The 23,695-nt window shown below is 45.0% G+C and overlaps 1 protein-coding gene across 6 annotated transcripts; it reads right to left on the reverse strand.

Moving 5' to 3' along the window:
* Positions 1-638: 638 nt before the first annotated feature.
* Positions 639-17,522, reverse strand: ENOX2 (ecto-NOX disulfide-thiol exchanger 2). 6 transcript variants are annotated; one of them, XM_019618111.1, is made up of 15 exons: positions 17,379-17,522; positions 16,545-16,676; positions 15,099-15,182; positions 12,791-12,946; positions 12,041-12,247; positions 11,465-11,698; positions 10,558-10,770; positions 8,952-9,058; positions 6,364-6,478; positions 4,885-5,066; positions 4,089-4,196; positions 3,470-3,526; positions 2,694-2,802; positions 2,091-2,176; positions 639-1,953 (listed from the first exon to the last, which is right to left on the reverse strand). In XM_019618111.1, the coding sequence occupies exons 2-15, from the start codon at positions 16,639-16,641 to the stop codon at positions 1,822-1,824; spliced, it is 1,887 nt and encodes a 628-aa protein (XP_019473656.1). In that variant the 5' UTR covers positions 16,642-16,676; positions 17,379-17,522; the 3' UTR covers positions 639-1,821. The 6 variants fall into 6 exon arrangements, with proteins under 6 accessions (XP_019473656.1, XP_019473655.1, XP_019473658.1 ...); XM_019618110.1 differs by having other exon boundaries at positions 16,545-16,679; XM_019618113.1 differs by lacking the exon at positions 15,099-15,182 and having other exon boundaries at positions 16,545-16,679.
* Positions 17,523-23,695: the final 6,173 nt, after the last annotated feature.

A 23,695-nucleotide genomic window follows, 5' to 3' on the forward strand; every position in this document is an offset into this window, starting at 1 on the left:
CGTGGCCGTCAGTGTGCGACGGGGCCTAGAGGAGCGGTGGGCGCCAAAACGAAGAAATGCAGGGCTCTGAGGTGAGCTGCTGCAGACTGGAAGCACGGATAGAGCAACGTGAGCTTCTCCAGCAGTGCCTTAGAGCTTCTCTGGTTAAAAACAAATGAGAACACTAAGTTCCACTTCATTATACCTAACGACTGCTTACCGTGTATCTAGAGCAGCTATAGGAACGTAGTTATACTTCACAGAAAGAGGTGTTAGCGGTCATTAAGGAAGAGATGCAAAGATAGGAGCTTCTGAGAGCAAGTCTGTTGAACGTTCTGCATTTCATGTGTACATCTGCATGATAACTGTCATGGGAGCGCAGCTAGATCAGGACCCACATCAGCATTTGTGTGTGTACCTGCACACACCTCGCCCAGAGAACAGGAAGGTGCCAAAAGGTGAGTCCTGATCTCTTCAAGGACGTGCACAGCAAGCAGCCCGACACACAGATATGCTTTGGGGCAGACTGAAGAACAGATACAGTGAATATCCAAGCTCACAAAGGGCGTGGCCTCCAACCCTCTGTCTTCTGGAGCATCATCTTTCCTGTATCAGACAATGCAAGTCAGGTGAGGAAAAAGAAAGCAGCAAGGCTGAGATTGGAACATAAAAAATGTTTATTCCTTAAAAATACAATGTTCACTTGTAGTGACACAAATACTCAGATTTCTTCAAAAGGGTTTCCAGTGTAGCAGTCTTTCAGCGTCAGGAGCAAGGTGAGCAGGTAGCTCCCCTCAGCATGGGCAACCTGGTCCCAATAGTAAGGTTTGTTCCACTCGTTTCTGCAGCCTGCACCACAATAAGCTACATGCAGGTCCCTCACTCACTTCTACAATTCCAGGAGGCATCCACTACCAAAGCTCTGTCTGATGACAGTGTGGATTCTTTTTCGTTTGGTTTTTTGATTGTTAAAGCATTTAACAGTCTATCTTACTAATCTTCTGCAGAGGGCTGAGTGTCTGACGTTTACTGAGAACATGAGGAACAGCCCTTGGGAAGCTGCAGTCTGTGCTGCTTCTCACACTTCGTGAAGATCAGTCTCAAAAACAAAGCGGGTGGAGAAATTTGATGGTAAACAATTAGTAAAAATACAGGCCTGATGTAGGCCTTTTGCTCCACCCAGACCAGTAGAAAATTAAATACCCCTCCCACAAAAAGTTTGATTACAGACTGATTTTGCAATGCACACCCCAGAGGTACTGCTATCATCACACTCCTGGTGACACTGCCTTCACCTTAGCTTAACAGCTAAACTTTCGGTAGAGAAAAGAGCATGAAAAAGAACTGATTGTTAGGCTCAGAGAGACACTGAGCTAATTAAATCTTCTGCTTAAACATATTTAATTTTTTATCATATAAATGTCTAAAAAATGCCTTCTTTCTCCTTTTGGTGGTTCTAGAAACCAGAAAATTATTGTCTCAGTGGATAGTCTACATGTTTCTATCAGTAAAAAGAAGGTACAATGATAAGCAGAAATTTGGGCACACGAAACAGATACAACATTGGCAAAACACTTGGTCTACATGCTGTGCTTAAAAATATCAGACATGAACTTTGTACACAAAATGTATCAAACAGCACTTTGCCTGTTAACAAAATAACTCAAAGAAGCTCCAGCACCTGAAGTTTCTCCTAGTGCTAATCTGGACTTAAAATTTCACTTACATTATTATCCCATGCGTGCAAGATAATCATCAGAAACAGAGTTAAGAGGCATCCCAAGTTTTCTTGATGCGCACATCCTGCTGTTGCTTTCAGTGTTAAGTCAGTTCAGCTGAAGTTCAAGTCATTTTCAAGCCATCAAAGCCACAAAACTTCCATTTTTTCTCCAAACTGGCCCCAACCCCACTCAGCTCCTGTTTAAATGTAGTTTGTAGTCTGGTCATGAGAACTTCCACTTCTGTGGTGCAAATCTGTGAAAAGAAAAGGAAAATTTCACTAAAAAACAAGACACTTTTGGTTACAGAAGCCTTCTAATGACTGCATACATTCAAGCTCAAACATGTTTAATTGGTGTTTAATTGGGAAATGAAGGTATTAGTACACCTACTTTGCTGTCCAAGCGCTGCAGGTAGGAACAAATGTACTCTATGCTTGCTCCAAATGGGTGCACATGAAGAAATGTTGAAATTATTCCTGGGGAAAGGAAAGCCACAAATGTCATTTTCATGAGAACCATCAGCTGAGAACACCAGCTCTCTGCCATTGCTGGCACTGCACACAGGGATCTTATTTGGCATTTTTGGTTTTAAATTCAGTGAAGTTTGGTCTGTGGGCTGCAAAGTAAGCAACAGCTAAGTGATGCAGCTAACACTTAGAGATCTCACCACTCTTGCTCCCTGCCAAGCAATGGTAATGTGCTCCATGACAAACCTCACCAAAAATTCAGCAGGGGGCTACCACAAATGTGGGGATACGAGGCTAAAGTAGAGGGAAAGCAGAACTCTGCTCCAGCTGTACCAGGTCAAGGAGCAGGAAAAGGAAGAGGTAAATGGGGAGAGCAGCAGAGGTATGTGAGTCCTTGGTTGCAGGACTCCCACCTTTAGAGGCATAATTCAAGAAACAAAAGGCTGTCACTAGCAGCTGTGAGGCCACTCCAAAGTAACTCCCACCACTTCAGTCTCTAACATCATCACTAATCAAATGGTCTTACCAACTAAGAGAGCTTCTCGTTCTGATTTCACAGGGCTATTGCTCAGTGTCTTCTCAACTGGGCACTCCTTCTCCTGGCTGCATGCACAAACTCTTGGCATACTGCTCTCCTGCAGAAAAAAAATACGCAGGCCTGTTCCACACACGGACAGCACGGGAAGCACACTTACACACCAAGCAGCAGCTCAGTAAGACTTGACTTTGTATTCTTCTTTTCCTGTTTCTATGAGCCATCAAACTGCTTTATTTATCTATATATTGCAAAAGGCATCCAACACATCAGAATGATGTTCATGGTGCTATCAGAACTGCATGTCTGAATTACCAAGCTAGACTGAAGCTAATGATGTTAAATAAAATCCCACAACATGCACTTCCATCATCCTTGGTCACTCGCATGACATCTGCTCTGGAAGATCAAAACTAGAGTAGATAGAAAGTCTTGCAGCAATTAATTCAGATGCACATGTACATTTTTTAGATGCATAAACAGTGGCAGCATGATTAAGCAAGTGCCTACTGCCTGCGGAGGGTTTGGGATCAGAACTCTCCTTGACTTGAATTCACAGAACTGAATTAAAACATAAATTTACATAATTTATTATCCTCAAAATAAGCTGCTATGGATAACTTGAAGTTCTTAACTTGCAAACTGATAGACAGTCCATTATGTTCCACGTTTGTATGCTTCACAGCAGTCAATTGCTCATTTTACAATAAGATATCACTACTTCCCTCCTTAAAATACTGACTAAAGCAGCAGAAGACTTTACTTACATTCCCTTGGCCATCAGTAACATCTCTCTCTTTGTCCTCTTCATTTGCTACACTTTGCTATGTATAGTTTAAGAAAAGGAAAGGTTACTGATGTGTGTTATTTTTGTTCTTTAATATCCATCAAAGCTCCCACACTGGAGATCACTGGTATTCAAACTCTATTTTAATTACTAAAAAGCTAAGTATTTATCACCTTCCCTAGACCAAGGCACAAAATGGTGGGGTTAATTATACAAAAATCAGGGAAGGAAAGGTCCAAAGGCACTTTGTAATACTTCTCATCTATCCTTGTAGGTACAGGCATAATTGAGTCTGCCTCGGAGGAGAGGACAAGCAAGCTTAGATTCAAATGCAAACCCACAAACAAAATACAGCCTTATATTTATCTAGTTGCTTCTGATGATTGTCTCACTGTTACATTAAGCAATCAGGAAGTTCACTTATGATATGCAACCTCCAATTAATCAGGTAATTTTCTCTAGCTTTCAAAAGACCACTTCTCCTAAGCAAGGGCTAGGCATCTTCTACACCCTCTCCTTCCTTGCACATGCTACACGCCATGAAGTGCAAGAACTGCATTTACTACTGAAGAATAAGAAAGGATCAAGAAGTCACATACCTGCTCCTTAAGGGTTTCTAATAACGTTTCGATTTTTAGTTTGTCTTCTTTCACTTTTTCTAGCTCAGCTTCCCTCTTTTTGTATTCATCTTGAACTTTCAAAAGATGCTGGAAGAGAAAAGTTAAACAGTTCACAGCTCTTTCAGCATGGTTACTTATCCTGGCAGTGGCATATAGAGAAACTTTAACTCCCTGACATCTGCAAAAAGGAAAATCTATTGTCTGGCAATTCCTGCCATTTCCTTACACACAAATAGCTGAAGGTGATTAGAGAAGGCTTCTCCAGCCAGCTCTGATGGTACAAATAGCAATGCAATTAATTCCTACCTCAGATTCCTTCAGTGAACAACCACAGCCTCCACAGCAGGTTCTAATTTTAATGAAGTGCTTAGCTGAACTATCGTGTACTCTATATGCTTTGGTAATCAGTCTGGTTTAATACACGAGGGGATACTGTTAAGACTTACAAGGAACCTAAACATTTGATATTTGGCCTAAGGAAATCCCAAAGAGCAATACATGATCTACAAATTTATGTGAGAATGAAAGCCCAGTAAACTTCAGAAAAGACTGCAAAGCAAGCTTGGGATTTCGCACCTTTTTGCTCATGGTAGCAATCAGGATCTCACGGGGCTTCGAGGGAAGGTTAGCACACTATTTCAGGAGTCACAGCCAATATCACACAAGGAATTCATAAAGTATGATTAACAGAACACCTTTGCTTGTGTTTGTGCCCTGCACCACAGTCCCCTTGCCTTTATAGCAAGGACACAGCTAGACTGAAGCCCAGGCCCACCTGCTGCATTCCCTGCAGAGCCTGCTGGAGAAGTTTCAGCTGCTGCTCTTTGGTTGTGTCTTCATCCCTGCTTGCTTTGCCATGCTCCTGCTTTAGGAGTTCTACTTCATTCCGGTAGGCATCCAGCTGCCAGCGCAGACTGTCATTTTCTTCTTTCAGGGCTTCCACCTGTGACACCAGTGCTGGAAAACAAGGCAGGCAGTGATCAAAAATCAGAGTTGGGGATGAGCTGACGCTCACAGTTCTGTGGCTCCGAAGTCTCAGTTACAAATCCAGAGTACTAAAGAGAGTTTCTTACAACCACTCTTTGGAAAAATACACTGCTGTGGACAAAGAACATCTCCTTAGGGGAAAAGCAGTATTTAAGTTGGGGAGAATAAAAGGAAAAGGCAAAAGAATGTGTTGGAGTAAAACGATGTAGGCAAGGAAGTAGGTTTCCTACCCAGAAAAGCTGAAAGACTCTGGACAGGCTCCACTGCCACCCTCAGCCAAAAGATTATCCCCATCAAGCCATGGGATGAAACAGCTCCATCACTTGGTGTTGAAAAATTTAGGAATGGGCTTATGTGACATTAGTACTGCAAAGATAGCTTCAGCAGGTTTCAAAGCATACCCACGATATGGAGTACATGCTCTGCCACCTGCCCTTGCTGTTTTCCTCTGCTACCTGGGCCATGGTTACAGCCTGCTCAGGCGCTTATACAGGGCTTGGGCACTGCACTTGGAAGGCTAAGAAAAGGCTACAGAATTAGGAGAGGTGAGGAAAGGTTGGGGTGGGGTGTGGATACTGTAGGAAGTATTTTAATATCAGTACATAACTCCAACAACTGTTAACTTGCTGTTTCACCCTAATTCAGCAGGAGATGACAAGTAACAATAAGTGACAAGGATTTTGAGAATTATAATCACATTTAAAAACTTGTGCAAAAGGAATGATTGAGATGGCAGGAGCTCAATGGAGCCCCAATAAACGATTACAAAATAACAACCGGTTGGAGAAGCAATCTTCTTTTCTCTCTGTCTCATAACGTAACCTTCAGCTGCAAAAGGAAGAGTGCCACGTATGTATGTTCTGTAGCTATGATTATAGGATTTGCTGCAGCAGAATATCTACCAGCAAATGCAAAAAGACATCAGGAGCTTGGAAGAAAGGAAGAGACAAAGTAGAGCAGCTGACAGCAACAGAAATAGCTATAAAAACCACTGCTTAAATAACCAATATCCATTGATGTTGTACTTGCCTGTAAAAAGGTTTCCTATAGCTTCCTCTTAAGTCCTGGTACTGGTACAGTGCTATGAACTTCTTACTGTCCATCAGTATGAACGCACAAAAGTTTAGCAAGACTAACAGAAGGCAAAGCAAGTATTAGAGACTGCATGCTGTTAAATCTCAGCAGCAGAAAACTGCTATTGATTTTGCCCTGAACACTCAGATCCGAATGGGGCTCCTAAAACAAACCACTGCAAAAAGTAGTTTACCTGATTCATCTGTTTCTTTCATCTCTGATGGATCTTCTATTTCTTCATCAGACATTTCCATTTCCTCCTCTCTTCGAATGCCCATTAGTTCGTCATTATGAATGTTACGAATTTCCTAAGGTTCAGAAACCAGATGTTTTTTAAATACAGATTATAAGGAACAGATTGTATGGATAAAGAGATGCAGATATCTTAAGTCTGCAAAACACACCTCCATAATACAGGAAAAGGGAAATGATAGAAATTTTTGGCACAGTCTACTCAATCAAGAACAACATCTAGCGTGAGCCAATCTGTCAGCATGACTGGCATTTCTGACTCTTCTATCTTCCTTCTAAGCCATGCTCTCCTTTGCCTTGGGGAAAATGAACATACTCTCAGCCCGGATGATACCTTGGGAACAACAAGGGGGAAAGGACAAGAACACAGCAAACCTGAGCAGGAGGGACAGGGCTGGTTTCAATTCCAAAACAACTGCGGCCTGCCCTGGAGACCACACATAAAATGGAAGCTGGGCTGAAGATCATAGAAAAACATTCCTACCGTTTTTAACTAATTCTGCCCAACAGCTAAAATCTAAAAGCTGGCCTAGAAGCTCAAAGAGCCTGCAGAGAGCACAGCACACACTGAGGCTAAGGCTGCAGAGCAGGATGTACCAAGGCTGCTCTGTGGCTGAAGGGGGAGCCACAGATGGGGAAAGAAAAGCATCAGAGGGGAGAAATACTTAAGTAAGGCCCTTCCAAAGCAAGGAAAGAAGCTGGCTGGTAGTTACAGCAGTATGGTGTTTCAGCAAGTCTCAAGCTGCCATGGCTTCTTCATGAGCTGCCCTCAGCTACAAGACCCACCTGCACTGTCTGGCAAAACCATCTTAAATCACCACTGACAGAGCAGCAGAGACCCTGACCCAGCCCAATGATTCCCAATTCACACCCATTCCCCAAGCTGCCCTCCAAGCTTTCCTCAATTTCCTCCAAGCTTTTCTTCAATTCCAACAAAAACTGTAGCAAGAAGATGTTGGGGGGCCATCTTCCTTTCAGAAACAATCCTGAAAAAGGAATGCATGCTGAGCCCAACAGCACCCCTGGAAGATGCCTCATAACAGGTCTTGCTGCCTCTTCCCACTGCGAGAACTTACCTTGGAAAAACAGACCACTCCAAATGGAGAGCGCGTTCCCACCCCAACCATGGTAAGTAATCTCAGGCAAGCAGAAAAGAAAACAGCAGCACTAGGGCTCAAAGCAGAGGCATAGCCTGAATCACGACTCTCCACTTGGCTTTTTGGGTATAAAAACAAACATTAGCTTCTCCATTATAGCTGCTAAGAAAGGACTAACTCGGTGGGACTTGGAAAGAAAGCCCCAGAAGTGCAGTCTCATGGGGGGTTCTCAGCTGTCAGCTTCCCACAACAGTCAGGGTTTAACAGAGTTGTGGAGGATCACTCCTCTGCTTTTTACCAAGAGTGTTCACTGAATATTATCAAACTCTGCAGACTCTCCAATTTTTTCTCAGGTTGCAGCTATGCTGAAAAGTGTCCTGCATATAGTCAAATATAGACAAATGGCTTTTGGATGAACAGTTACCACCAACTTGTTCACTTTGCCCAGATTTACAGATGACATTAACATTATTTTAAAGGTGAAAGGTGACTTTTTGCTTTGTTGGAACAGATTTGTTTGTAATAAGGAACATAATGCATCAAGAAAACACAGAATCACAGGAAGGCTTAGGCTGGAACCAATACTTCCTAAGGTCTTTCTGGCTCTCTTTGAAGAAGTGCTCCCTGCAAATCCATATCGGGCTGCCAAGGGCCTTACTCAGAACTCAAGGATGGAGGTTCCCCTGTCACCTTGGGCTCTTCTACAGGGCTGAACTGCTTTTCAGGAACAGAATTTGAGGCTTAAACCCAAATGGAACTTCCTGTCACGACACGTGCCCACTGCTGCTCACCCTCATGCTGTGTGCCTATCAGAAGAGGCCATTTCTGCCTCCTTGTGACCCCCCTGCTTTAAATAGCAGAAAGCTGCTGGTGGGGACCCTTTCAGCCTTCCCTTTCCCAACATATACAAGCTCACACAATTCTAGCAGACATCTACCAGATGTTTGAGTGACACACTTCCTTTCACACACACCCCCCACCTCTGCACCACTTTTAAATCCTTATTTCCCCACTTAGCAATATCAATGCATGAAATAAACCTATAAATATGAGAATATCTTCCCTCAAATCTTTCAGACTGTCCAGCTGCAATTATTTCCATCTCTCAGGTCGATCAATAGAAATGTGACAAAACAGATCTCAGTGGTAATCCTTGTCTTCTTTCCCTTAATATCTCTCTAGAAATACCTTTTGCTTTAACATTAAAAACAGATCAATATTCAATCAGCATACAGATCTGAATGTATTGCTACTAGTAACACAAATGCTAACAGCAAATTCATTACCTGGAACAAGAGACGACCGAGTAATTCCCATCTTACACTGTGAATTAAGATGTTGTTATCCACGTGAGCATCGTGCAAACTTAAAATCAATATCCTGACAAGAAAGAGACTGGCTGGAGGATCTAGCACAATAAAAAATTACCAACCTCTGCTTGTTTGCACCACACGCTGATGTTCTTACGCTGAGCTTTCGTGAAATGGTCCCAAGCCTTTTGTTTGGAGGCAGAATGGTACACGGCCACTATTTGCTCGACTGTAGTATCAAATCAGCAGACAAATCAGGCCAGAATATCATCCAGAGAGGGCGAACAAGAGGAGTAAAGGAGTAAAAGAGTGGAATCAGGCAGGTGTTTGGCTAACCTTTTGTTATAACACTGTACTGTGCTGAAGCCATGCTCAGGACTCTGTGCCTGGAAAGGAAAGCAGGTACTGCGCCAGGCCAGCAGCACAGAGTAACGCTCAGCTGGGAAAACTGCATCTGCACTCAGTTGGAAGAAAGGAAGGCACATGTTGCACTGAAAAAACCATTCCATGTGCAACACCACTTATCCGTGCAATGGATACACCTGGACAGCATTTGCTCTCTAAAATTTGCTCTCAGTACTTGTGAAAGCTGGCACTTTGTTCGCTCTGGGGCCCACTGGGTACAGTCCCAAAGAACAGTGCAACTGCGTCCTACGCATCCAGCATCAACTGCTTTTTCTTCCTTGGATTTATTCTAAAATATTTTCCTTAGAAAATTTGCAGAGGTTTTTGTAAATAAGAAGTGCCTCCCTTGGGAGGAGATTTCAACCAACAGCAGAAAGTACACCTAGCTGTCTTTTCCCCACATCTGTGATGCTGTAGTAGGTATAACTCATAGGAAGTGAAATCATTTCTCTGCTCCTTAGATTAACTAATAAATCTAGACGTGTCTGAGATACCACTAAGTGTTTTATAGAGGTGACTTGCATGCAGTTGGCTATTACTACTTACTCTGCAGTGCATACTGCTTTTTCTTCTGGACCGTTTGCCCATATTTTTTTATAGAATAAAATATATATAAACCAAATATTAGACAATTAAATTAACGAATATAAAACCAAAGTTCAGAATGTTCACATCCTAGCCAAGAGGTTCAAGGAGGCTTAGTAAAGCTATGGAAAAAAAGTAGTCTTAAAAAAATATTTCAGACTCAGTAAAGAAGAGAGGTGTAACAGGCTACGAATGGGTTGAGGACTGCTATAAGTCACACTCTAGAACTAATGGAGCCAACAACTCTTCCTTGATTTAATAAAGTACTGGGACTCAGGTTCAAAATTCTGTTCTGCAATAGGTTTTCCTCATAACTTCAGTTGTGACTGACAGCGGGGTATTGGGAGCACTCTAATGCATCCTACCTTTGATGAATAAATCCTGCACATTTCGCTGAGCCATCAGATTACCAGGAACTTACCTTGTCTGTACACAGAAGTGCAGTGTTGAAAAGATTATAAAATTACTAACAGACTATAATTAAAAGAGGAAAAAAAACAACCATTAGGAATTCATCTCTTCTCCCCTCAGATGTGGACTCTGACTTTAATAAAAGGTACCACGAGAAACTTTTGCCAAGTTAATGACATATGCTCATAAATTAACTGTAGCTGCATAGAAGCCATTGTCATTTATGGTTCCTGGTGATTTTTTAGCATGAGCTCACCAGACTCTAGAAATTAAGCATCCTCTCTACAACAACACGTAGCAAACACTCAGTGCAGAAATACTACTCACACTGAACCAGAATCCCTGAGAGGGCAAGCTTGAACTTCTCTTTAGCTTCTTCCATCTCCTTCTCGTGAGCTGCCTTCTCATTCACCAATCTGCGAATGTGGCTGTTGGCCGACTGAATCATGGAGTAGAAGTTGTTTGCAGTCCTTCTGTTCACTTCTCCACGCTCTATCCAGGTGAGCAAGGTCTGCACAGCTTCTGAGAACTTAGTGTCATCTGCAGCAAGAAATGGTATCTTTAAATCATGGAAGCACAAGTTTGCCTGCGCAGCTTTCAGATCCTTTTCCTGCTGCCACTGATCTGCCCTCTCTCAAAGGTCAGCTTGCTCAGGTTGGCTGTCCTGGGTTCATGAAAGCACAGCATTACCCAAACACAAGACTACACAAAGGAGTCCAAGTCTAATTCATAGAATCACAAGAATGGAAAGGAGCTGACAGAAAGCTGTAAAGGCACCGTAAGAAAGAGGAGAATCAATTGCTGGAAATTTATGAGATAACTTTATATGCCTATTTAGATGTACTCTTTCGTGACAGCAAATATCCTCTGACTGAAAGAATCAGGCCACCGATGGGGCTTAGGCTTCAGAAAAAAGCCTTAGAATCCTAGAATGGCCTGGGTTGAAAAGGAGCACAGTGCTCATCCAATTCCAACCCCCTGGTATGTGCAGGTTGCCAACCAGCAGCCCAGGCTGCCCAGAGCCACATCCAGAGCCTTGAATGCCTGCAGGGATGGGGCATCCACGACCTCCTTGGGCAACCTGTTCCAGTGTGTCACCACCCTGGATTTAGGATTTAAACTCATCACTTAAACATGAACAAAAATGGGTTGGAAGAAACTGAAGTCAGGCGTACGTTTGTTTTTTAAGACGACCCTGTGCAGGCAGGTAGCAGCAGGCCACAGAACCACTTACCTTTCAGCTTCTCCGCAACAATGCTGCACTCGTGGTCAGAGTAATGCACAACAGGAGGTGGGGATGGTGGGTGGAAGCGTTCCTCCTCCAGCCTCCTGCGATGGCGCTCCTCCCTTGCCAGCATGCGCTGCTTGCACTCCCACTCATAGAGGTCGTCCCGAGCCTGGGCAAAATCCACGTGCAGGCGCCCAGTGTCCTTCTTGTCAGTGCTGGAACCCAACCTGATGCGGTAGCCTGGTGGTGATGACAACAATGTTCATATAAGATAGGTGATTTACATGGGGGAGAACCTCCCTCTGCCTCTGTCTGTGACTCCCACAAAGATAGCAAGACCCTGAACAGAAGAGCTGATAGTTTGCAGAGGTCTACAGTACCCGAGGTAAGGAAGGGTTGCTCTCTTTCCTATCAGGAGCAGCTTTTAGATATTGAAGCAGACAAGTATTAAAAGCAGAGACAGAGGCAAACTGACACCACGTGAGACAAATGGCTATCAAGCCTATCATCGTAACCACACAGAAGTCTTTACACTCACAGCCCAGAATTTTAAGCTTCCATCTCAGACAGAAATATACCTACCAGAAAGATACAGTGCCTTGTCCACCATGAATTCCTCAGCAAAGCGGATGTGACAGAAATTCTTCTTACTCTTCCGAATAGCTATGACTTCTCCACACTGCTCAAACACTTCCATAATGATCTGCTCAGTTCCATTTTCCGGCAGCCCCCCAACAAACACGGTCTTACAGCCTGGGGGCCTCTCTCTTGTTGCTGGAGGGGGCAGATCTGAAGACAGCAGAACAAAAACAGGCCAGGTCCGTCAGCACAATTTCCATACATCTGCCCACCTGCACTAACAGATGTCCTGGTTTCCTTCAAATGCATGAGTTAGCCATTCCAGTATATATCAAGTATATCTGACTTGATTGACAAATAGCTGTACCAAGCATTGCTGAGGTGCCATACAACAAACACGTTTACTAGCTTGCTTCCAAACCTAACATCTGGGATTGAGTCAATTTCCTGCACACTAGCTGATTTGGTGCAGTGTTTTGGCTTTAAGATGAAAACAATGTTGATAACAGAAGTGTTTTAGTGGCTGTTGAATAGTGCTTACATAAAGACTTTTCAGCTCCCTATAGTGGCCTGCCAGCAGGGAGGCTGGAGGTACATGAGGAAAACACTGAACAGCTGGCTGACGAGTCTGGCCAGTCACTGCAGGGGTTCCACATGGCTCTTCTCTGATGTACACATTTTTATGTATGTATTTTTCTACATAGACACAAAAATTCATAGATAGAAAGGGGACAAAATACAAGCAGACGTTACGTGGGTTAGGTGGGAAAAGAGTGCAGCTCTTGCAGTGAATGATCTCCTTCACAGCAGGCATGTCTGGAGGAATGGGAGGAGGGACTATCCCCAAGCCTGGCATCATGGGATTGATTGGAGGGATTCCAGTCATCATTCCAAGAGCAGGATCAAAATCTAAACGGGGGAGAGAACAAGGGAATCAGTTTTGGACTCATCCAGTAATTGTTCATTTGGACAGCAAATAAAGTACTCCATCTACAAATACCAGTGAAAATTACCTGAATAAACAAGAGAGAGGGAACATGATCACTTACCTCACCAGAACTTCACATCTGTACCCTTGAAATAACTTTTACCCCTTTCTACTCCATAGATACCAGCTAGCACCAGAACCTTTCCCAGTAAATACTATATTACCCAAATAAAGTGTAGGAACGTCAGCAGTTAAGAAAGTTCTAGAAGAATTCTGGGTAAAATGTACAGCAGTGTTTAAGGAAATACTTCACCATTAAGTGCAACCTACAGTGGCAATATACATCTTATGTTGCTCAACTTGTTCTGAGGCTTTATTCAGACAGAGGACTAAATAACAAGTATGCTATTCTGCTTTTTGCTCTTAGATTTACCACCAACACCAACTAAAACTAAAGAGAGTTGTCAACCGTGAGGGATTTCATCTGTTCAAAGCTGTGAACCTTGGGGAAATCAATACTTTCAGGCAACCAAAATGGAAAATGTATACTTAAATAAATGCCTTAGAAAGAAAACTCCTGAGCTGATAACATCGGCAGCTAAGGACACCCAGCACCACCAGAGCCAGCTGGTACTAGCAGGCTGAGATCCCAGCTGCAAATCTCCCTCTCTGCTGTCTACCACCATTCCTCTCCCTGTAGCAGAAGCAGCTCTGAAGACGCAGGCGCTCCCCAGAACACCGAAGGACACAACCACTGAATATGCAGTTTTGAGCGCTGCAGAACTGGCTGAAGCTGGCTGCTTTTCACAGATGTGAGCAGATAAGATTAATTTTGCAGGGCACAGATGAAAATCGCCAACAGGCAGAGCAGAGTGGTGCAGAGATAGCGTTTTCCTTTGATCTTAAGCTGGCACCATTTCAATGCTATTCATATCGCTAAAGCAGGGGAACGACTTTGTATTCTTCACTTTGCAAACACTACTTAAGAACAGCTCCTGCTTGGCTCCACAGAGATCTGGGTGCAAGACAACTCTTCGTGCACAAACAGGATGTCTCAGTTTGGTAGCTGAATTTTATTTTCCTTTGTAATTTGAACATTTTGTCTAGGGCTACATTTTTTACATGCTTTACCTACAATGCTTTGCTTGCAAGCGTTGCTGTCTGCTTTACGCCACACATGAATGGTGCCAACGGACCCAAAGCAAAAGCTCCACCATGAAACAGACTTCAGAGAAATGGAAAGTCTTCCTACCCCACCCTAGATCCCTGCTGAACCTCAAGATGAAGGTCACCTTGTGAACAGCTGTGACTTTCAATGGTTGCACTCACTGAAGATACAGGGCAGGAGGAAAAAATAAGAGACCTATTTCTGAGCAAGTAAGTTCCTGATCCAAGCTGAAACAACAGCATCACCACTGAAAGCAAACTGCAGTTCAACAAGCTGGAAGGAAGAGGAATGACCAACGCCTTCACTGCGGGGAGGGGGGGGGGATATGGAGCAACAGTGACCTGCTGCAAAAATGCAGAGACTGCTGAAATGCCCATGTGTTAGAATGTAAAGATCTGCTCTCCTTCTCAGCACAATTTGGCAAAAGGTACATCTATGAGATCAAGATTATTTCAGCACTCACTGGTAGAAAACAGAGACAGTAGGGAAAGACAGGAGCCGGAAAAATCTGAAGGATAAGAAATCCAGGAGGGGTATTTCTCTGATTCAGGCTTTAAAAGAAAGCATGAATCGATACAATTAACAGAAGCAAAAGAACAAGCAGAGAAGAGAACTACATTATAATGAAAGGTAAAAAGCGTACATACAGGGGGAAACAGATCCCAAGGTCTTTGGGTTGTGGTGAATCTCATTTTTTACTGCTCCAACAGCAATACAGTGGACAACTCACCATCTTGCCTAGGGGTCTCTCTTCCTGTTAATAAGCTTATCTCCTGGCTACAGGCCAGCATCTGAGAGGCTTGTGATGCTAATTCAGAAAAGCCAGTCTCCATTAGCAAGAAGGAGAAAAGAGAAAAAGAAAAACAAGTCCTCAAGGATTCTAAGAGGTTCAAAAACATCAGGCCTGGCAGCTGCTAGGTTGTTTGCTGAAAGCCATGAGAACTTTTATATAAAACTAGTATTACCTGGATGGCGTGAAAGATGATGTGTATTCATTTTAGACATTGTAGTCTTGTCAAAGCATCTCACAACTACATGCTTTACTTCATCTGTAGAAACAGAATGAGGCTAGTAAGTTCTTAAGCATTTTCAAACCATTTTTTAATGTGACCTGAAACTTCAGTCTCACCTGACACTGAGCAAAGATGGTCCAACTCATTTCAAACTTCCATTACCTCTCCTCTTTCACTGGTACTACCAATATGCCTGGTCTGAACCTCATCATTATGCTTTACAACAGATCCACACTCACCAGAGCATTCTGCTCGCTTGCACTCGGGTCACAAAAAAAAACTCCTTCTAAACCATCCTGAGTCCTCTGTCTTGGGAGCAGAACTCCTGATCTCAAAGTCCGATCTCAGAAGGATCAGAACAAAAATCACTTGGAAGCTTAAAGTCTTCTCTGTTCTTTCAGCAGGAAATAGGAAAGCAACTTCAAACTTGTGTGCTCTCCCAGGACTAACTGACTTTTAAGTTCTACTGACTCTTATTTGACACATATGTGAATAGGAGAAAAACGCATGAAAGCATCTCTTACAGCAAAGACAAATGTGAAACAAGGCCTAGGGAACAGAAGAGTACAGACTGCATGCAAAATTTATATCCAGTGATGCTATTAGCTAAATATAGGCTCAGCTGCACAGCAAACTACCTGCACTGTGCCAGCAGAGGAGTAATAGGATTGTGGAGTACCACCAAAGCAGGTACTCTCTCCTTAGGTATGAAGGCAGCAATTCTGGCATGGGACAGCATCCTTCTCAAGTGCTTAATTGTAGCAGAGGACTGAAACAGTAATTTTAACTCAGGATTTTGATTCACAGGCCCATCACACTGCTGTGAAACCGTGTATAGCACAGCTCTGCTGCCACATAGGAGCTCTTTAACATACCCTGGACACAGGTTGACTCACCTCTGAGCAGCACTCCACACTATCAGGTGGCCATTTCTTGAGCAAAATCCCCCATTATCTTCTGCCAAATCCATTTTACTGCCTTATTGCTTTCCTCATCGTTTTCCTCCCACCCTTCAGTCTATGCAGTTTTAGTTCAGCTTAGAATAATGCTTTACTTGGTATCACTGGCTTCCTGAGCTCTGCAGACATGTCTCATGTGGAACACTTCCCCTGCTGGTCTGCTGCAGTTACCTACAGGTACAGCCCACCTTCCCACTACCCCAGTAGCCATTGTTTGCATCCATAAACATGTATTTCTTCTCAACTCAGTTTCAAAAAAAATAATAATAATAATCAGTGGCCTCTAGATACATTGCTCATTGACATCCATACATTTCAAATGCAGCTTATAAACGTGTACTGCATATAAAAACCCATTAATCCAACTCAGCTGACACAGGTTCTTCCCAAAGACACGTTGGAAAGAAAAGGTGGGCACAGTCTGGATAAAGTCTCACACCTGGCAGGAGGGGCTGTCCTGTCATCCCCATGGGAGCCATCCCCAGGTTGTTCATCGCAGTGGCCCAGGCAGTTGGGTCTGACATTGGCAAGCCCATTGAAATGGAGTCTAGGCTTAGATTTCTGCCACCATCTGCTGAGAGAAAAAAGGTGATTAAGAGCTCAGTGCACGCCTTCATTGCTCCGTAGGACAAATGTTGCTCAGCAAGGCTCTGCTGTATCAGCATACAAAAGCAGATTTGACCCCACCGCACAGAAAAAGCCTGTCTGAAAAAAGCAGCGTCCCTGTCAAGGAGATGACATTTCAGGGATGCAAGGTGTACAAAAGCACTGACCTCCAAGAGCACTTAAAATGTTTTTTCCATTACAATGCACAGCTACGAGTGACCCTGAAGGAACACCGACTAAAGATAAGAATTTATGAAGAAGGAACAAATATTCTGCAAGTATAAACTGCCACAAATGCACTGAAATCAGAGACGCCCAGTCTGATCATGCAGAGAATGCTTCCACTGCCACCTGAAGACATTTCTTCCATGCTAAACAGGGAAATGAAGCAAAGAACGATTACACATTTCTGAACACCCCCAGCCCCTTTGATCTTATTTGGAGGAGAGGTGCTGCAGCCTCTGATCCCCCTCATGCCCTCCTCTGCACCTGCTCCAACAGCTCCACATCCTTCTCATGCCGGGGACCCCAGGCCTGAGGCAGCACTGCAGGTGTGGCCTCACAAGGGCACTTTCTGCACTGACACCTCAGCACAGCAGTTGGCTTTGGTCTGCACTTACGCAGACACCTTCTCTTTTGCCAGATATCAAGCTGCCACATGGCTTACCTGGAGTAATGTTTGTTCTCTTCCTCTTCTTGCCTGGATCACTCCCATTCTCAGTTGGGCTTTCTGACACACATGCACCACTCGGGCTGCCAAACTGCAGAGATTTGCTGTTGCTGGCAGGATCAAAGGACAGATGGTTTAAGCCTGAAATACAAAAATAGATTCAGATACTTTATAACAGTTTGCGATGCCTCAGTCTCACCATCATGAAAGCAACGTCCTGTCCCACCTGCTGCTGGCATCCTTCAGACCCCCGGAACAATTATGCCTCCTGTTTGTCATCCCCAGTATGCCCCACTCAGTGCTATGCTATACTCACATCAATTTAAAATATTACCTACAAACATTATCCCCACCATCCCTCTCTGGACCCACACAAATCAAGCTGCATGATGCTACAAACCAGGGGTGCACCTCTCCTGCACTGTACTGTATTTCCCAGCTCAGAAACTTGGAAGCCAGAAATTCATTCTGTCTCTTCCAACCCATAACAGACATTTAGCTTTGCCTGGTTTGTCACCAGTAGTGACTTTACCTGGACTCATTTACTAGTAAAAACACGAGGCGTGCCTCGCTTGCAATTGCTATTGCTATTTTTAATCAAGGAGGCTGGCAAGCAGTTGATCCCTCCTGTAGCCAAGAAAGAGTGCTCAGCAATCCGTTCCCCCAGGAAGGAGAGCTGGCAGCTCTAGCTGGGGATCTGCAAGAGATACGGGGAAACGGAGCAGAGAGGAGACAGATCCTCTGAGCCAACCACCAGACACAGGAAGAAAAGCTAACTTTGCACATTGGAACCAAAGATGACTGAAGAAAAATTGCTTTGCAGCTTCCAGCGTGTTTCTGAGTTCAAGGCATCACATCCATTTGAGAGTAAATCTGTGCTAAGTCACCTGCTGGATGATCCACAAACCACGGCCAGCTATGCCTCGTGTGCACGCCCCCATCCACCCTGCCTCTCTAACTTGGCCTTTCTCTCAAAACGAGAGGTGGTAACAAGACAAAGGGACTCTAAACAACTCCACGTTACCAGAGGCTTCAGAAATTCAGCACTTTGAACATAAGCAATGATAAGTTGTGGAGAGGTGCCCTCGACTGAGCTCTGAGCTCACGATTCCACCTTCCGTTGTGTTCAGCACTTGTAGGGATCCAGAACTGAAGAGACATTAAAATATTCTGCCTGTTTATCTTTGTCTCAGCAAACTCACTCTGAATTCAAAGTCAATGAACAAAAAAAAAAAAAGTCCTGGACCAATGAGAAGTGATAAAAACAGCTGCATTCCTGCTAAGCTCCACACGTGTTCTGGGGGAAGCAGCACAACTACAGAAGCATCCAAGCTGACAATGATGCTGCCTCACAGCACCGAGGGGCTGAAACATGGCAGCTATTTCATTTACACCAAACCTTCCCCAGGCATGCTGCAAGCCACAGCCAGCACTGTAATAGCTCTTCTAGAGGATTCCACTTCCCAGAACTTGCTAATAAATACGGCTGCTGTGTATGGCTGTAAATAGACAAGAGAGTGGATGCAGGGAGCCCAAGGGGCTCTCATCTCAGCTGCTGAAAGGTGAGAAGAGCAGAAGCAGCCAAAAAGCTGAGCGCTGTTCACTGGCAATAACAATAGTTGCACCCAGCTATGCAAGATGCCTACAGCACTGCTTCTTAAATGCTCCAAAGTCAAAACATCACTGCGGTTGGGAGGGCGCAGGAAAACGAATCACAAATGCAGCAGGTTAAAAATAGAGAGGCCGTGCATGGTAAAGAAACAGCAAGAAAGAAGAGGAGTGTTCAAGATGAGTGCTGTGAGGTATGGATTAGTAGCTCAGTGGGTAGCAGTGGTGATGGGAGGACGGTTGGACTGGATGATCTTGTAGGTCCTTTCCATGTGATTCCATGTGATTGTAATAATTATAAAAGTTACTTTATTATCAAGTATTAAATTTCAAAGCACGTTTTCTCACACTTGGGTCAAGCAGAGCACGCTGACCCCAGGCAGATGCTGCCCGTGTTGGGCCTGGCACAGGGATGGACAGCCAGCACTGCTGCAGGAGCATCACACCACACCAGGACAGGGTGTGAATGCTCCTCACCCACACCACTGCTTTCTAACCCACTGGAGAGCAAAGGCAGCTACTTAATGCAATTATTTCCATCACTGCTTTTGGAAAAGATAAGATCCTTTAGCTTCAGGCCAAACGCTGGGCTGTACGGAAGGCAAAGGATGCTCCTGCAGCACTGCCAGGCAGCTCCTGTGGTGCCCAACCAGCCTGACGGCAGCACAGAGCAGGAGGGAGCAGCCCTGCAGCCATGCCAGCCAGCCCAGACACTTGCTAGAACTCCGTGTGATCTGATTCAGCTTGCTCCCCTGGCAGACACAAACACAGCTCTGAGGAGCAGCTCATTTTCTGCTAGGATCCACGTATCTGAGTTGCACACACAAGGCACTGCTGCTAACGTGACACACAGGAAGGAGCAGAAACAGATCTACAAAGGCTCTGAAGTCTTCAGCATGACTGTCCACAGCCTCTCCACAAAAAATAAAGCACTACATAACTGCAAACCAGCAGGCAACTCATTGTGTAGCAGCTGTGAGCCTGCAATGCCCCTCCTGCTTCCAGCAGGCAGATTAACAAGAAAAAAGCTATAAAAGGAGAAGAGACTGTGGTAATGGAGTCATTATCGTTTCTCATTTCTCTTCTTGCCTTGCATCATGCAGGAGCAGAGGTGGGGTGGCTGCTTCAGTTCCAAGTAAAACACTCTTGAATGGGTACAGACCACTACTGCTGATTCAGCAAACAGACAGTGCTGCCTCCAAGAGCTCCCAGTCTCATCAAGATAATTAGCAGCAGCAGCCTAAGTCTGCAGCACGGTCTTCCAGAGATTATATGCAACACGGAAGAGATGGAAAAAGGAAATTCCCTCTCATGCCAGGCAGGAAACACCAGGTGCGACCCAAGAAGTTGTTTTTTTTCAAACGAGAACGACAGCAGGAAAGTGAAGAGCCAGCTCCTCATTTGGACCTCTGCATAATCAAAGCAGCTGCATGTTTTCAGCCCGGAGAAGAAGGGGCTCAGGGGGATCTTATTAACGTGCATAAATATCTGAAATCAGGACGCTAAGATGATGGAGCCAGGCTCTTTCAGTGATGCATGGTGCCAGGACAGTGGTCCTCGTGGGTCCCTTCCAACTAGGGATATTCCACAGCTCCGTGACTCTGAGAGATGACTGCCGGCACAGGTCCTCCTCCCACAGCAGCCCTGAGAACAGCAGGCTGCTCCAGGTAGTCTTCAGCCCTGGACTCTGCTGGGTTCTGCCTGCTCTGACTGGGACATGTGGCAGCCTCCTGCTGCACCCAGCAGCTCCACCAGTGCACAGAGCTGCCCATCGCTCCGGGTCCACGCTGATGCTATATATGGGATTAGGAAGGGCCTGAATACAGAAAGGAAAGATCTCAATGTTCCAGGCATAAATCAAGGCAAGTATCTATCCTCGCTGGGTCCCATGCCAGGCCCCTGACAAGACTTCGTTCTCCAGCCACTGGCTCCCACTAACAGAACTTGGCCGTCTGTCTTAATGACTAGCAAAATGTGTGTGTGTATATATCTGCAGTAGAGAGATTCAACTCCAGTTTAACTGAAAAGCATTGCTTTACAGATCATTCTTTTTACTGACAGCAGAAAACATTGACAACAATTCTCCCTAAGAAACAAACTGGCACAGCTCACCGTGCAAGGCTTTACGTAAGGCAGCACCCCAACAGGGCTTCACTTCAGGACTTCTGCAAAATCCTTCCCTGCTGCATTCACTCACGTTCCATCAAACACCACCAGCTCTGCCCACAAACCCAGCACTGCCCGGGGGCACACAGAGCTGCTCACCCCAGCACATGCTCTAGCAGCAGCAGCCCTGTACTACTGCTGATCAGGCTCTCAAACATCTTTCTTGACATCCAGCTGGTTAACAAGAAGGAGCTATACAAATCCATCCCCTGGAACTCAAATCAAGAAGTAGTAACAGGTACCCTGACACCTCCATATGCCTAAAAGCATTTCAAGCACACGCTTAGGAAGCCCACGGAGTTCACACCTGCTCACCAAACTTCTCACTTACTCAGCATCCAGAAGGGAGAACTCAAGAAATGGGCTGACGCAGGCTTTGCTATAAATATGGATCCACCTTTTGCCAACATTGGCCAATATATGAAATACGTATTTCTCAACCTGAACAGTGGTCGTTTTTCTTAAACGGAAATAAACAGGATTGCAGAATATAAGACTCCCATCTGATTACATAGCACTTGTTCTGACACCTAAAGGAATGCACTTTAAAAGAAAACAAAGTACCTAACATCTGCAGCAATCAATTAGAAAACACAGAAAAGATAACAGCAAGGAAGAGAAAGGAGAGAAGAAAAGCACAGAGGCTTTAAAGTCACACTTTCAAACCGAGCATTTGCTTTCTGGATCTGGTTCCCAGGCTACACACCTATCTCTGGGATCGTGCACTGCTTTCTGCTGTACTCCTGGCTTCACTGTCACAGTCAGAGCTCTATAATCATCAGCTGCCAGCACACCGTTGGTACAGGAGCTGCCTAAGCACACAGGAGAGATCAGCAAGCCTTCAACAGTTACTTCTATCAACTCCATGTAATCCTACGTTCTAACAGCTCTCATCCAGACAGCGTGAGAGAAGCACACAGAACACACTGTACCTGCATACTGCACCAGGAACATGGCAAGGTGCTCATAGTACTTCAGTAGTTCAGCCAGTTTTCCTGCCACTGCCTGTCTGTCTGTCTGCAAGGTGCAGCTCCCTGCTCAGCGCCCACACAGCACTCCTGGCTCCGCAGAACACAAACGAAAGTGGGTCCTAATGCAAGCAGAACCACTGCTGTGCTTCCCCACATGGGCAGTGCCAACGGAGGCACCAAGAGCTCAGGTTGGGGCGACGGTTCACAGAGTGCAGCTGCATGTGTCACCATCAGTCTGCTGTGAGTGACACCCACGGGCTCGTTCCTGGATGTGGGGGAAGGAGGTGAAGGAGCAGGTGGTAAACCCATTAGCAGTAAGTAAATCTGAATTTGTGAGGGATTTCATACATCAATGAGCTAGGCACTGGCGGGCAGTTAAATAAACCCTACTTGCCTGCCTGAAATTGGTTGCCTTTGCATAGGAAGATTAAGCTCTGGTAATCCTTGAAGAGGCACGCAGCTCAATTCTCGATTCTGGAAACTTACAGTGAAAAGAATTATCAACTTCAGACAAGGTAATTACTGCAGTAGGGTGCTGGAAAAGAAGAAGAGGTGTGAAGAGTCTTTGGCTGCAGTGCTCACAGTACCAAAAGGGTTGCCTGCAGTGTTTTCAAGGAAAGGCATTCACAAACCACTGCCAACACAGCAGCAAAGGACAGGGCTGATCAAGCTGGATATGAGTTGGGCTCTAAATGAACAAAAAGGAAAATATTACATACTGGTGTATGCAAGCAGCCACACACACCCAACCAATCCAGTCTTTGATTCCCTGCGGAAGGCCCTCGTGAGGCTGATGTGCCCCAACCACTGCGATAAACGACCAGAACTACCAGCACTGAGTACTGAGAGGATGCTCACATCCCTGCCAAACTCCCATTTTCAGAACGCAAAATGCTCCACGTCTACAAATGAATTCCAGCACACGGCACTGCTACCGGAGCCCAGTGCAGACATTGAGCTGAGGGCCGAGTGCTGCTCTGCAGGTGAGGGCACTGAAGAAAGGCGTGGGCAGCTCACAGCTGGGGGTCACCCACAGCATCAGTGAGAGGAGCAGGACTGCAAGGTGCCAACAGAGAGCGGAGCAGCCGGGAGCTGTGGGGAGGTGCTGCTCTGGGATCCAGGCGCTGGCAGTGGAGGAATGACAGCAGAAAACCTGGGGATTAGGCGAGAAATCTCACACCATCTCTGGAAGGGATTCAGAATGCCTCTCTAGCAACACCTTTGAAATTGCTCGGCGATCGAACCTCATCTCTTCCACGGGCTGAAGTCATTGATACTAAGAATGTGACCTTAAAGCAAGAAACCCGACCTTAGCGTGGCTTAGAGGGAGCTTTCAACAACTTAGCACACAGGGCTTTCTAACGAGATCTTATTAAGTCTCCCAAACACAAAGTGAAAAAACAGACAAATCAGCTTCTCAGCTTCCAGGTGGGGAAGGAGCGACGAGCCCAGGAATGGGAACACCAACAAAAGCATTTGCGTGCATCCCGAGCCGAGCATCTCCCGCGTGTAACAGCCGGGCCCCGCACGGGACGGGGCTGAAATAACGGCGGCATTAAGAAGTTTAAC

Source organism: Meleagris gallopavo, chromosome 9 (genome assembly GCF_000146605.3).
Source record: "Meleagris gallopavo isolate NT-WF06-2002-E0010 breed Aviagen turkey brand Nicholas breeding stock chromosome 9, Turkey_5.1, whole genome shotgun sequence".
Classification (NCBI taxonomy): Eukaryota; Metazoa; Chordata; class Aves; order Galliformes; family Phasianidae; genus Meleagris; species Meleagris gallopavo.